Raw genomic sequence first — 15,577 nt, forward strand, 5'->3', positions numbered from 1 at the left:
GCAGACGAAGCAACAGAGTATTTTATACGATGCTATAATGAGAATAATTGCCTTTATATCAATGTTACATATAGTTCAATGGAATGACCATATCAAGAAAAAAGTGGAAAAGAACATACTGGCAAACAGAAAACGTAATGCAGCCGTTTGATATAGTGCACGGAGGTCGAAGTCCGAAAGGGATGGTCATGTTTTGTGAGACGCGTGTGTGAACAAGCTGATCAGGAGGATTTCAAGGCTAAGAGTGCATGTATGAAAACAGCTTTAGTTTACTTCATTGAATGCTGTGCATGTATAACGATACAAAAAGTACTTTAGATAAGAACAAATAAAACGTGAAAAGGAGATAAAGTGAATAATGACAAAGGATAGTCTCCAGTTGGTTCCACTGGTGGCGTTTAAAGATATTTTTAAAGCTATTTTTAAAGTTTTCTAAGATGTTACAAAAATGTGTTTCATGTCTTCTCTCTGCAGACTGTGAATCCTGGAGAAGCTGAGCTGAAGGACACCAAGTCTGACCCTGAGTCTGATCCTGAACCTGCTGCTTCTGAGCTAGACCCCCAACCAATCCCTCACCCAGACCCCCAGGCTGATGTGGTTCTGCAGCCTCACACCCAGAACCAGAATCAGAACCAGGACCAGGATGTACCTGTGTCCTCCACTCCAGAACCAGTTCCAGCACAGATCCAGGAGTCTACAGACACCCCAGCTGCAGAGACCGTCACTGAGACTCCTGCTGCAGCCCCAAGCCTGGACACACCCCCTTCCTCTGATGAAGCTGAACACATACCTACCTCAAAGAGCGCTGACCCCGCCCACACAGGGTAAGATCACGTTCAGTCCCTCAGTCTGGAGGTTGTCTGGTTCAGAAGCTGGATTTAACTCAGGGGATTTGTGGGGAGTTAAAGTCTTACATTTAACTTAGAGAGTCTTTGGGGTACCCTGCTTTAACTCAGAGAGAGAGAGAAACAAAAACATTCTCCTCTGATGATGTTAAAACCAGCTTCAACCAAACCCAACTATAAATATTATACATCATTCAGCAGGTGCACATTTTCTTATATTTTTGTTAACATCTTTTCCCTTGAGTTGTTTATGATTTATTATTTTTAGTTTTTCATTTACTCACTTGGTCAATGATCACACGCTGAGAGAGAAGATCAGAATTTTTGCTTTCACATCTCGGATCTTTTAAAGTCACTTTGGCGCTCATCATCGTGGAGTTTCCTGGACCTGCTTGACACTTTGTCAGACGGACTTTTAATGAAAGCTTGTGGACATTGCGAAAAATCACTAGAAGATCTGAGCGTGATCACTCTGCATAACTGCTGGATCAGACCTCAAAGAAGAACACCTCCATCTGTGAATCTTTCCTCAGAGACGTCAGGACTTTTTAAAACGTGCTCATCCGTCTCCCCTCGGCGAGCGACCTCTCCTCCTTTTTTTTTCATCTGTTTTCTCTCTCTCTCTCTCTCTCTCTCTCTCTCTCTCTCTCTCTCTCTCTATCTCTCCTTCCTCCTCTCTTTCTCTACACTCTATTTCATTTATCTCCTCCTCTCCCCTCAGTGTAAGGAGGTGTGGTAAACGCCGTGTCCTTTCTTTCCCCTCAGTGCAGTGTGGGTTGCCAGTGCAGGAGATGAACTCCCAGTAGACAGCTTTGTCTCTGCTGAGCACTCTGACTCACAGTGCGGGGTCGTTCCCCCCGAACTGGCAACCTGTGAAAACTCCCCCTTTGGCCGCCCTCTCTTCAGGTGAGTCTCTGACCCCCCCCAGGCAGCCAATCAAAGCACAGCGACAGGTAATCAAGTAACAAGCTCCACCTCTCTGCTGTGTGCAGCCATCGACTGCTGGCCTTGCTCTCCGCTTCTCTCTGCTTTATTTTTTTTCCTTTTCCATCGTTTTGCCTGCTCACAACCAGGACTCACAGTACTCTGAATAAATTTAAGAAAGAATATTTTCATGTTTTCGTCACATTTCTGAGAACTTATTTCTGTTCTCCACTCTCTGTTATCCATCTCCTCTCTCTGATCCCTCCTCCCTCTCCTCCTGTAGCGCGGAGGAACCCGGTTCCAAGGACCAGCAATTAGACCAGATCCGCAGTTCTGGTTCTGAACCAGAGGTCCAGTCCACTCCAGGTCAGGTAGACCAGGAAAAACAACAACAACAACAGCATCAACAGGAGCAACAGCAGGAGCAACAGGATACGGAGGATGGTCTGTCTGATCCTGACCAGGAGAGAAATGCCTCCCAGCTCCTCCAAGAACAGAAGGTCAGCAGCCTCGGGGCTTTCTCACATTTTACACCATGCAGCTTTTCAAGTAATGAAATCCAAAGCTCCCGAGTAAATCAAATATAAGATATCAGTAGAAAAACAAATGTAAGTGGATTTGTAACGGCTGGATGGCAGGTAGGTGGAGAATAGGGTGGCACAAATTATTGGTGTCATTGTTTCTGCGACATTAGCAGTCACAATAAACAAACTGCAAAGAATTCTTTTCTGGAAACAAACGATGCTCTCCTAATCATTTCGTCAGATAAAGCTAAGCTAGATATCAGCTCCCCTCAAAATAATAGGTGCCAATTAAGTGTTGAAACAAAAACAGCTTTTTGGATTTATGTGGATTCAGGAGGGACATTTAGAAACACAGGTGTTGTATAAAACATGAAGAAAAGCAGATACACATAAAAACTGACATATTAGATTGTATATCAGCTATAAATCTTTTTATTTAACCCGCTTCAGATTGTTTTTCTCACTATTGGACAATGTCATTGCTCATTGTATATTTTGCTCATATCATGTGGAATTAGTAGGTTATCCCCTCCAGTGAAAATCCCCATCAGCTATAAGATGCAACATGCTGCACAGCGGTTGTAGCATTTGGCAGCTTTAGGTATGAATGCTGAGTCTGCATACTTTCAGTTTCTGTTTTCTGTTTTCATGGTTGGAGGAAAAATGAAAGACGAGTGTTTCCGGAGGAATTTACTTATTATCTGGGGATTTGCGTCTGTGTTGTGTTTTCGTGCATGATTTTATTGTTTTTAGTCCAAGTTTGCTTCCTAATCTGTCTGCTAATGACTCCTGTCAGAGCTGTTGGTCTGTTTGCATAAGAAGCTGTGGAGGTTTGTGGATTTTTCAGGATCAGACTGTCGTGTGAGGTCCAAGAGGCCGCGCTTATATAATCCGTCAAAATATTATGCACAGCTCAGCGCATCTCAAAGCTTTAGAGGCTGAAGGCTCTAATTCAGTATGACGAGCCTCCTCTGTGGACGAGAGTCTTTGTAGAGAGCGCTCATAACGCAAGTCAAAAAGAGAATCACTGATGACACCGTTTATTAGAACTTCACTGTGCTCTGCTGCAAATCAAAGTCAGAGGTCACAGATGTTGAGCTGTCCTTCATGTATCTTCTCTGGTGCGGTCAGGGACAGACAGAAGGTGCAGCAGGGAAGGACTGGCGCACAGAGGAGCAAAAAACATTAATCAGTGCAAGTACGGTACAAAATGAACTGAAACGTCTGCAACAAATACTTTTGTCCTTTCAGCCAACAAAGTTATAATAAGACTAACCTCAAACAACACTCCCGTCTTTAACTTTTTTGAATAAAACTATTATTGCCCCTGGGGGAATTAGCCTTGCACCAAGAGCATAAAAAACATAAGTGAAAGAAGACATTGACAACCATACAGGACGGCATATGAAAAAAACATTAAAATATATCATTAAAGCATCGCATGATTGCATGTAGGGATTTCATTTGTGTCTTTGTGCCCGTCCTTCCTGCTTGCACCTAAATCCAGATGTATAAACATATAGTGAGTTTGTATCAGTAGATGCTGCTTAGCTGTCATTAAATGTATAGACTGAAGCCGGATCGATCGGTCGCTACTTTACGGAAGAAGCTGAAAACATCTGTCTCCCCTTTAGCCTTTAGTTTGCTATGAATTGAAGTATTCATTCATTGTTGCGTGTGTGCTTCACCTGTGCTCAGGTGGGGGATGCCAGTGTTGGCCCCGAGACTGATCCCTCAGTGCCAAGTAAAGAGGACATCCCGACCTTTGACGAGTGGAAGAAACAAGTCATGGAGGTGGAGAAGGAGAAAAGTAAGAGCTGAATAATTCAAACACACATTTAGATGCATGTGCACGTATGGAAAGAGAGGTGTCGCATACAGAGCAAAGAGCAATGTTCCATGATGTTGTTTCTATAGCTGGAAACTCAAAGGAGATCCTGATGACATGAATCTGACTGTGTGACATGAGCCCAGGCACTGCTCTGCTCCTGCAGACAAAAGAGGCCTTCATGCTAGATTTAATCTACATCTCATCATGTTTCTGCTTTGTCCTTCTCACTGCGAGTGTTTCTTTGCGTGATGTACCTCTGTCTTTTCTCTTCAGCTTCCTTCCTCATATTCTTTTCCTGTGTATCTTTGTCAGCATCTCCCTCTCTCTCTCTCCCTCTCCCCCTCTCTCTCTCTCTCTCCCCCTCTCTGTGCATGCCATCGTGTGCCGTGATCAGCAGAGCATGTGGTCACGTTATGTAACATCTCTAACTTGTTCCTCTCAGGCATCACTCTTTTATTTCCCAGCATTTGTAACTCTCTCTCTCTCTCTCCCCCCCCCCCCCCCCCTGTGCAGGTCAGTCTCTCCACACCTCCCCCACTGGCGTCCCCCACCCAGTAAAGAAGGTCCAGAAAAACTTCAAGAATAACTACGCCTCAGTGGAGTGTGGAGCCAAAATACTGTCTGCCAACAACGAGGCCAAGGTCAGACACACACCACCTCTGTTTACCACACACACACAGACACACACAGACACACACACACAGACACACACAGACACACACAGACACACACAGACACACACAGACACACACAGACACACAGAGGCAGACAGCAAAGAACACAGAGGTCACAGCACATGGATGACGCCTGCATTTAGTCCGAGCATTTAGAGGTGACTTAATATTAAAATTGTAATCACATTACGTGACCATGTGTGAAATGAATTCATGTTAATTATTAAACGGGAACTTAAATTCCAGTTTATGTTATATATATGTGTTATATATGTGTGATATGATTTCTAAGTGAAGAAGATTCAGAATCTTAGATATTCATACAAATCTGATGTGAATTGATTTTTTTCCCACACCCCTACCCTGACATGTTTATTCTCACATGAAACAGCGTCTACCAGCTGTTAAAGAAATAAATACATCACAGAATAAACTGATGGTTTAAGTTAACTCACTCACAGTCACTCTTTTGTCTCCTCTTCAGAGCACTTCAGCTATTCTCATGGAGAACATGGACCTTTACATGCTGAATCCCTGCAGCAACAAGATCTGGTGAGTTCACTGACAAAAACATCGAGCATAAAATGTTCTTAATGAGTTTTTATTAACACCTCCTCTGTTTGTCTCTCCAGGTTTGTTATTGAGCTCTGTGAGCCGATTCAGGTCAAACAGCTGGACATCGCTAACTTTGAGCTCTTCTCATCAACACCCAGAGATTTTTTAGTTTCTATCAGTGACAGGTACGCTCACTCCTTGAAAAGCTGCCTGTGTTCAAACTAGGGCTGTGAAATGCTAGATTTTTAAAATCATGATTAATTGCTGAATTTCAGTAGTTAAATGCGATTAATCACAGTTTTAAATGCATGTTTAAAATTCTATTGTTTTGCATTTCAGGGACTCTACTTACAATTTGGATTAAAACACTGGTTTTATTTTAAAAGGTGATAAGGAATTTCTGGTAGATTGAAAGTCACGGCATTAACTTCGACTCAACTTATAACTGTTGTAGTCTTTGTTTTGGATTTCACCTCCCTGATCTATTTCCAGCCTCGTCTCGCACCACAACACATAAACGCCCCCTCCGGCATGCAAGGACAGAGTCACAGCCACTCAGAGGCATTTACGCCCAGCCACACACACACACACACACACAAATACACACTCTTGTCTCTTAATGCTCTCTGGTTGTGTCTGCAGATATCCGACCAACAAGTGGGTGAAGCTGGGGACCTTCCACGCGCGAGATGAGCGAATAGTTCAGAGCTTCCCCCTGGACGAGCAGCTGTATGCTAAATATGTGAAGGTACTTTTTCCTTCTGTGAAGGTTCCCTTATGTTTCAAACAGAGCCGTGATAACAGTTCTTTTATTCATGCTCAGCTCTATTTTCTGACAGTGGTTGAAAAATGAACTGTACACACACAAACACACATTCATATACTCTGCTGTGTTTACGCTCGGGACCCTCTCATGACTCCTCCGTTAGTTAACTTGCCTCCAGCGCTGCCTCGAACTACTCCCTGTGACTCTGTGTATGTCTGTTTGTGACAGAGAGAGAGAGTGTGTGACAGAGTTTCACTTGTTAACTAAGGGTAGATTGCTGTTTTTATTTCAGGAAATTATATCACCAGCGTTGGAGGATCACAATAGTTTGCCTTCTGAAACTGAAATGTTAGACTATAAAATATAAAACAAATCACACTCAGCGTGGGAAGCCCAACTATGGCAACTTACTGTTGTGACTGTCAAACTCTCAAAGCGTCCTTAAGAGATAAGAAAGTACACTGACAGCAGATACTGAAAATCCATAGACACAACGGCCACTTTTATGAGCTATAAAACACATTTAATAACCTGTTAGCGGTAGCATTCACGTCACAGTATGTGCTGTATCTACACAGCTTCTCCTTCTGCTTTCTTTAATTTTTGTCATGAATCCAAACATTTCTTAAACCCGTTTACCTCTGACTTCCTGCTGATTCCTGACACCAGCACGTCGCTTTCCCACACTTACTGGCTGTAACTGCAGTGACATCACGTACACACTCTCTCCTCTCTCTTCACCCTCACTTCCTCTTAGGGTGCCGATTAAATAAAACTACAGAAAAAAGTGAGCGTAGCCATTAGCTCAGCCTGTTTGACTGTCACATTCTGCTGTCTAAAGAACTCATTATGCTTCAGTGAACTTTAATTTCATGGATGCGGATTTTAGTTTAAAAACATGTTGACAAGCCCACAGCTCAGGCCGTCTCTTCCACAACTAAACGCTCAACAGGACATCTTTTAGACCGCTGTGGCGACGACTTGATAACTACAGTTTTATTAAGTATTACAGAATGTTCCCCGTTCTGAGTGCTACTTTTGTTTAATGAAAGTGAATGATGTGGAGTGTTTCTATTGTGCTGATCCAGGTGACTTTACAATGAACACGTTTTGATGTAATAATTAATTTGAAAATGTGCTTCTTTGAACTCTTCTGTCTTCATTCTTCTGCTTACTACATATTCACAGTTTAGACTCCTTACAAAGTTATTTAATACTCCAATGATTGTATTTGTGATGATGTCAGTGTGGGCGTTAACATGTGGGCGCTCGCTGTGATTCATGTGCTCTCTTATGAAATAATCGTGTTTTTATTACATAAACTGATTTTTATTCCTGCAGAGTCAGATCACTGATCTGAGCAGCAGCTACTGTTTGATTTTCTGATGTTTTCTGTGTGTCCTGCTGTGTGTTTTTACCCGTCTGTCCGTGTGTCTGTCTGTCTTTTAGAAAGCTCTCTGTAGTCTCCTGCCTGACTGTAACATAGCAGTGTGTTCATTAGCAGTGTGTTTGTCACAGTGTTTCTGATGCCTGAGCTGCTCGTAGCTTGAATCAGTCTTCACTGATTTTTCTCTGTTTTATTTCTCTCTCTCTCTCTTCCTGTCGTTCTGCTGTCTTCCTCTCGCATCAGATGTTCATCAAGTACATAAAGGTTAGCACTCTTCTCTCTCTGTCAGAGATTAACTTGCACTCTTATAATGGTCTGTAATGGGTGAGCTTTGCCACAGTGTAATCCATAATGCATGTCTAATATGTTTCATAAATATAACATGCACACTAAGCACATTATAAGAGCCTTGCATTTTAAAGATTTCTCTTCAGGTGTTTGGTGGGGTGTGGGTTCATGGAGTGGGCACACATACATTAATTAACTCTAACTGCAGTTATTGTGAAGTTTAGTTTGACAGTTTTTCTTGTTTTCCCTGCAGGTTGAACTTCTGTCCCACTTTGGATCAGAACATTTCTGTCCGCTCAGTCTCATCAGGTAAGAGAGAAACTTCTCCTGGTTCTAGAGTCCTTTGTGTGATAACCTGAAGCTTAACTATCATGAAATATTTAAAAAGTTCTTCAACACAACAAACACTTTTAATATCATATGAGTTTTAACAATGCCACTGTTTCCAGTGATGGATTTTGTCTTTAGCCTTGTTCACACTTGAACAAAACAAAGTTTTCATGGTGAGCAGCATGTGTGACCCATTAGTGTTGTTTCCTCATGAAGTTTGAGTGAGCTGATGTTAGAACGCAGTAGGATATAATCAGAAGACTTTGCATCCAGCGAGTAGGAGGGGGTGGTGACGTGTATTCCCTGTGTTCGGTGCACGGCCTTAAACTGTATGCACGAGACAGTTGCGATCTCTGTGCAATAATTAAATGGCTGCATTATGTTTTCCGTTCTCCAGGATGTTCTTCTCCTCCCTTTTGTTGATATTGTGATTCTGTTGAACTACACGCAGAGTTGATATAAAGGCATTGTTCTTTTTAAGTCATGTCTTGCCTCAGGAGATCCCTCTCCCACCCGACAGTGATCGGACATTCTTTGACGAAAATGAATCCTTTACAAATCCTTGCATTTACTTCTTGTGATAAAAACACATGATTTTAACTTTGATATAATTCTAGTAAAAATCAAACAATATAGTTTCTGTTTGTTACCATGGCAGCAAAAGTAGAAGTCCTAGGCACCCAATTGTGTGTCATTAATTGTTTTCAATCAACAATTGCAGTGAAAGTCACTCTGTCTAAATTGCACAAATACATTGCAAATATATATGTGCAATTTAGACAATGATCTGTTGCTACACCTCGTCCTTCATTTAAAGCCCTTGTGTTTGTAGAAAAACACACTTTAACTGATGAGTAATTCTCAGTAAAAGCTTTCAACATGTACCAACATGTGTGAGTCAGAGAAGTGGGGTCATCAGGGACGTTTGCTGCTGCTGTGTTTAAAGAGGTTGTTCAACTCTGCTGCTTGTGTTTGTCCAAAAAAAGCTCAAAGTGAATCTATTTATCAAATTAACCCTGAAATTATCCCATCTGATCTGAGCAGCATTTTTGAACATGTTTTTCTTTACCTCACAAACATGTCTGCCCCTCCTCTGTTCAGTTTATTAGTATTGTTTCCTGTAATGTCTGTGTAACAAAGTGTGTGTGTGTGTCTGTGTGTGTGTGTGTGTGTGTGTGTGTGTGTGTGTGTGTGTGTGTGCAGGGTGTTTGGTACGAGCATGGTGGAGGAGTATGAGGAGATTTCAGATTCACAGTACCCCTCAGAGAGACTGGAGTACCTGGATGAAGACTACGGTGAGACCACTGTTCCACGCTGACATTTTACTCCACTTTAACGATAATCAGTTCCTTTTGGCATTTATTTTAAATCAAGTCTTTTCAGCGGAGCATGAGGGACACAAGGGGAAGTTAAAATCTTAGATTTTGAGATTCAAGATGTAATTTAACAAGATTAAAGTTGTAAATTTACAAGTATAAAGTTTTAAACAACAAAACTTTGTTTAATCCGCTGTATGTTATGATGTTATTGCTGAATGTAACCTTTAATGTGTCCTTCCCTTCAGATTATCCTCCAGGCTATCAACCATCAGAAGACAAGGCCTCTAAAAACCTGCTCGGCTCAGCGACCAGTATGTACACACCCCCCCACTCACACACGCATGCACGCACGCACAAACACAAACACACACACACATTTTTCTAGGACTGGCAAAATTCTAGATTTAAAAACATAAGACACAAAAGGATTCATAATGAACAAGCGTGGGTGAATTAATAACAGCACATGACGGAGGAGTGTTAAGGGGGGGAGAAGTAGGAATGGTTTCCACACTTTTACTTTGAAAGGGCCAACCCTGGAACGCTTTATAATCTCCTTGTCGTTTATGGCCGCAATTTATAGTTGAGGGCCCTTAAAGCTATAAGAATTCAACAAAAAGATCCCAGCAGATTTTAATTTGAAGATGTCCGTAAGTGTGAACCTGCTTGGTATAAAACATACACAAAGGGTTTTGGATGCAAATATTCATGCAAAAACACTCAGGTGTCCTCTGAGACGGCTGCAGCCGCACACACTAACAAGAGCTGTTCACACAGTTCTCCTTTGCTTGAACCAGAAAACCATGAAAAAAGTACAGAAGCACATGTGTTTGATCTAAAAAGGCCAGACTCAGAGGGGTACTGAACAATAGAAGGCAGGGGGCTGAAGGAAATCCTGAAACAGACAGAGAAGTCTGAGACTAAAGAGTCAGGTAGAAGAACTGAAGTTAAAGCAGTGTCAGAGAGGAGAGTAAAAAAACAAGAAATGAAATGCTAGTCTGGTTTCATTGGTGCATTTCTTTGCCCCAGGCTGCAGCCTACCAGCTTATTTCCAGGAACCTTTTAAACCTTTTAAAAATAACTTCACTGTTTGCATGTGTGTTTCGTCCTTTAGATGCAATCCTCAACATGGTAAACAACATCGCAGCTAACGTGCTGGGAGGCAAACCGGAGCTGGAGGGAGGAGCAGAGACAGGAGGTACTCACCCCTCTAACTCTCACTGCTGCTTCTTTACATCCTGCATCTCCATTAACGTCCTCACATACACCTCCTGTTAATGTCTAACCCAAACCCTTTTTTATCCTTGTGACATCTAACCGCTGAGATCTGTCTCTGAATCTGTGGGATGCTGCTTTTAAAACTCTGTTGACCTTTTAGCTTCACTTTGTTTTCAGCGGTATACAAAGTTCTTCCTTTACATTCGATCCTTCCTATCCTGTAAAAGTGCAGTTTGCTTTACAAGTCAAGGTCTTGACATGTATTTGCTTTGATTCTCTTTTTATTTTTATTTTTTACAAAAAAATATATTTTTATTTTTTAAAGATTTTTTTTCGGGCATTTTGTGCCTTTATATCAGAGACAGGACAGTGGATAGTCGTAAATCAGGGAGGGAGAGAGAGAGTAGGGAATGACATGCGGGAAAGGAGCCACAGGCCTGATTTGAACCTGGGCCACCACTGCGCCACCAGCGCCCCATGCTTTGATTCTTTGCTCTCTTGCTGATTCTTGACATGCAGTCAAACTGGTTTCACCTCAGAAAACACTTCATCATTTCCAGCTCTCGTAAAAAAAGATCCAGTTCTCGCAAAGAGCATGAGTCACCATCCTTCATCGTACTGTGGTTTTACTCTCTGTCACTCTTTATCAATAGGTAGCTTTCTTTTTAGTATGGTGTTTCTTAACACCTAAAGCAAAGGACATGCAGGTCATGACGTAAAAAAAAAAAGACGCTGCAGAAATCCAAGATGGTGGACGATGTGACAGAGTCCGACACTATAACGACAGTTTCTCCCTCATATCACTGCTATGTGTGATTATACGTATTCACAGCAACAATGATAGAGAGAGAGCGTAAAGGACATTCATTCATACTGCTGAGAAGAAAAGAGAATGAAGTAGTTTCTTTACGTTCACGTGATTTAAATTAATCTCTGAGCCCGCCTACTTGCTCGCAGTGAATTTTCCTAGATATTTCTTGCTACACAGAATTCACCCTCATCAGGAAATTTTCAGGAGCTATGTGCGTGTGTCAAAACAAATAAAACATTTTGAAGTCAAACTACTTAATTTGGTGTTTCTATTGGTTTAAATAACTTGTAACTGTTTCATTTGGAGAGGAGGAGACCTCTGCAGATAATTCATCACCATTTCACATTCAACATTGAAGGGATCATCTCTTTGAAACTGAGCTTTTGACAGCAGCAGCTCCACTCGCAGCCTCGCTGTAAAGACACATATTGCAAACTGGAGTTTGCTGGAATCACAAAAAAGCACATTTCCTTCATTTTAAAAATAATATATAAAATTGATCTGCATTTTGACACCAGCCGTCTCCCCTCCTCTCAGCTCAAACTCAAAATGTTCTGCTGCATTTTTCCTCCTCTTCTTTCACTCTTTCTTTCCTCGTTGGCCGTCAGTCTTCCTACCTGTGTGTATGTTCATGTATATATGTGCTGAGGGAGCCACAGCTTTATTTAGTTTGTGGCTGGAGGCCTGCAGCAGCAGATATTTGCTTTCTATGTTTTCCTTCTTGGCAGGAGAAGTGATGCATTACAGTTGAGAGGGGGTCTGTGACGCAAAACCCGTTACTCAACATTTACCCCACAGAGAGGCAGTTCAAAGCGGTCGAATTTAAGGGGGGAAAAAAACATATGCACAGATTGCTCTCCTTTAACTAAAACAAGATGTTTTGGGAAAGTTTTAAAATATGAAGAAAACTTGGAACACAAAGGGGATCAAAAAGTCTGCCATCTTTTTTTGTCACAGGAGTCCTAGTCTAGATTAACACCGACAAAGTAAGCAGAAGAGAGAGGGAGAGACCAGTTCTAACCAGAACAGACTGGTTCTCCGTTTTTTCAGACTTTCCCTAACATGGGCCTGCAGCCACTCTGAGCAGCCAAAGCCTCTCTATCCTGCTCTGCACTCCCACAGACTCATAAATCTGCTGCAACTGGCAACTTGTTTGTTTCTGTGCAATCTGAATAATTATGATAATTATAAGGTGTTATACTGTAAATCCTGTTTTCTGTTTTAATTGTTGTTGTTTGTTTGGTTGCAGGAAACACAACGACAGAAATGGTTGAAAAACAGGAGAGCCCAGAAGAAACCTCTAAACCAGCTGAAACACCTCCAGACTCTGCAGTGTAAGACAAACCACAGAACTAGTATGTGTTAGAGATTTAAAACAGGATGTTAAGATCCAAAAAGACTAAATGGACAGTGTTAGAAATGAACAAAGCAAAATAACCCAAACACAGTAGAACATAAATAATTGCAAAATAACCACAACAACAAAATATATTTAGTTCAAACATCACAAGACTCATCACAAGGCAACACGAGGACCGAAGATTTCAGATAATGTGATCAACTGAAAGAGAGAGAAACAATAAAAAGAGCTCAAAGCAAAAACGAACAGATAACGAACAGATAACGACAATAAAAAAAGAGGTGAGCGCAACAGAAACAGGTGAAGAAATAATAATAATAAGGGCAATAACAGCCGAAGAAGATGACATCACATAAAAGAAGGTCTACAAAAGTGAGTTTTTTTAAGAAGTGATTTAAAAGAAGGGGCAGATTCTGTGATCGTTATTGCCTCAGAGGAGTCCAGATGGGGAAAGCCCTATCACCTTTAGTTTGAAGCGTCATCAATGGAGGTTGGATATTTGATTCCTGATTCGTTCCAGCTAGCCAGGAAATCTGATTTGAGAAATTTGGATTTGAGACACATCGCCAAGCAGATTTGTGGCTCAAAGTAAAAAGGTTTGATCTATAAAAGATTGTTAGCTGCACTTGAATTTTATCTGTTTATCGAGTTAGGTAATTCATCATCAGAACACTGCCTATAGGAAACTGGTCATTAGCTTGGATGAAGTGTGTTCTGTTTTTCCTGCACACACCAAAGCCTGCTTCTACCTGATTGGTCAATACAGCTGTGTACAAATGTACTACAAACAGATACCAGGACACTTCCCATGTTGAAAATCCAGACCTCTGTACAGATTCTGTATTTGAATGTAATATCTTTAGAGATTTAAAGCTTATAAATGAGTATCTGTGTGTTTCCTGCAGACCGGATCCTGCAGAGCAGAAACATCTTGAATCCCAGGAGGACTCCTCCGTCTCCAGTGAGCCTCCGCCTCCTCAGCCCTCATCATTGGACTCTCAGGAGGACAGACAGATCGTCACCCTGGTGGAGGAGGAGGAGGAGGAGGAGGAGCCCAGACAGTCTACTGTCACTCTGATGGAGGAGGAGGTGGAGGAAGAGGAGGGGGAGAAGAGGGAGGAGGAGACGAGGAGGGAGGCAGACAGGAATATGTGGGAGAGTCAGACATACTGTCCCTTCTCCTCCCTCTCTTCCCTCTCTCTCTCCTGCATGGCCACGCTGCCCGAGCTGCTCCACCGCTGGTGCTCCGCCCGCCTCGCTAGGGAGCGTCTCCGCAGCCTGAAGAGGAGGCAGCTGAGCGTCCACACACAGACAAACACCCCTGCCCTCACACACACACCTCCACTCCTCCCCACCCCTGTCCCCACCCCTCTGAAAGAAGCCCCTCCCCTCTCAGAATCGACTCCAGAGGCTGAGGTTCCTGTCCAGGGTCGGAGCGAGGAGCCAAACACACACAGTCCCGACACACACACTCCAGATCTCGTCATCCTCCTCGAGCCCAGCAGGACCTCCTCCCTCCCTGCCCACAGCTTCTCTGACTCCCACAGCTCCCTCACCTGGCCCACACCCACCCAGGAGGAGAAGCTGCTCCCCCCGATCAAAGACGCAGCCCTCGACCCCGTCCCCACTCCTCCCCTCCAGTCCGCCTCTATCCCAGAGACTGAGCCGGCCAACATTGCCAGCCCCACCCTTTCTGTCAGCGCCCCCCCTCAGCCTGTAGCCACGGAGACACCCTCTCCTACCCTGGAGGTGCTCACCACGCTGAAGGAGCATCCTGTACAGCCTCTCCCCACTGTGACAAGGCCTGAGGACCTCATCCCCCCTCCCACTGAGCTGCCCCCATCTCCCCCTCAGACTGAACCCCCCTCAGACTCAATGAAGGCAGATATTGGGGACCCTCAGAGACACCTGGCCCATCAGACTCATGGTGAGCAGGGGGACTCCCTCTCCCAGACAGGTGACCCCCACCGGGTGGAGGACTCAGTGGAGGACGAGCTTCTGAGCTCTAATGGGAACGCCCACCGCACGGCGACGGACTTCTACGCAGAGCTGCAGAACGGGGGAGATTATAACGGGGGTGGACTAATTGGGAACGGGGTGATGTTGAACGGGGGGACAGTGCACGGCTCCAGTCAGAAGGAGAGCGTCTTCATGAGACTGAACAACCGCATCAAAGCTCTAGAGATGAACATGAGTCTGTCGAGCAGATACCTGGAGGAGCTTAGCCAGAGGTAAAACACCAGCTTTCTTCACAGTCAGATTCCTCAACAGCACCAAAATGAAACTCTGCCCACATTAGGTCTCTGTCTTTTCACATTGATTCTGTAACAAGGTAGTATTTGTGTCGCAGTGTGATATTTCACATTGTGTTACAGCGCTGCAGAAGTGCAACATGTAAACATATAGCGGGGCTCAACACACACACGCGCACGCACGCACACACACACACACACACACACACACACACACACACACACACACACACACACACACACACACACACACACACACACACACACACACACACATACACAGCGTAGGCTCCACCATCTAAAGTGACCCTCTTGCCCCTTAAACGCCTCTGTTACTACCTCCCATGGCCAAATATTTACAAGACTAGAAAAGTGATGTTGTATTTCTAGAGTTGAAGAAGCTGCAAACACATAAAAATGGGCTGGTCAGAATGGACAAATAGATAACACACATGCATGCAGTGAACAGGAGACAGAAGACCTTCTAACTTTG

At 43.3% G+C, this 15,577-nt stretch overlaps 1 protein-coding gene across 4 annotated transcripts in view; it reads left to right on the top strand.

The window, feature by feature from the left end:
- Positions 1-15,577, top strand: part of suco (SUN domain containing ossification factor) — a 49,260-nt gene that overhangs the window by 26,946 nt on the left and 6,737 nt on the right. For 2 of the 4 annotated variants that reach the window (XM_020631790.3, XM_065956025.1), the window contains exons 4-18: positions 475-824; positions 1,611-1,751; positions 2,053-2,269; positions 3,992-4,103; positions 4,638-4,765; positions 5,283-5,350; positions 5,431-5,538; positions 5,996-6,101; positions 7,750-7,770; positions 8,048-8,103; positions 9,328-9,419; positions 9,689-9,754; positions 10,558-10,641; positions 12,722-12,806; positions 13,738-15,063. In XM_020631790.3, the coding sequence (XP_020487446.2) occupies positions 475-824; positions 1,611-1,751; positions 2,053-2,269; positions 3,992-4,103; positions 4,638-4,765; positions 5,283-5,350; positions 5,431-5,538; positions 5,996-6,101; positions 7,750-7,770; positions 8,048-8,103; positions 9,328-9,419; positions 9,689-9,754; positions 10,558-10,641; positions 12,722-12,806; positions 13,738-15,063 (2,960 nt within the window). The remainder of the gene's footprint in view (positions 1-474; positions 825-1,610; positions 1,752-2,052; positions 2,270-3,991; positions 4,104-4,637; positions 4,766-5,282; positions 5,351-5,430; positions 5,539-5,995; positions 6,102-7,749; positions 7,771-8,047; positions 8,104-9,327; positions 9,420-9,688; positions 9,755-10,557; positions 10,642-12,721; positions 12,807-13,737; positions 15,064-15,577) is intronic. The other 2 variants (XM_065956026.1, XM_065956027.1) reach the window with 2 other exon arrangements.

The sequence above is a fragment of the Labrus bergylta genome, chromosome 6, assembly GCF_963930695.1.
Source record: "Labrus bergylta chromosome 6, fLabBer1.1, whole genome shotgun sequence".
Lineage (NCBI taxonomy): Eukaryota > Metazoa > Chordata > Actinopteri > Labriformes > Labridae > Labrus > Labrus bergylta.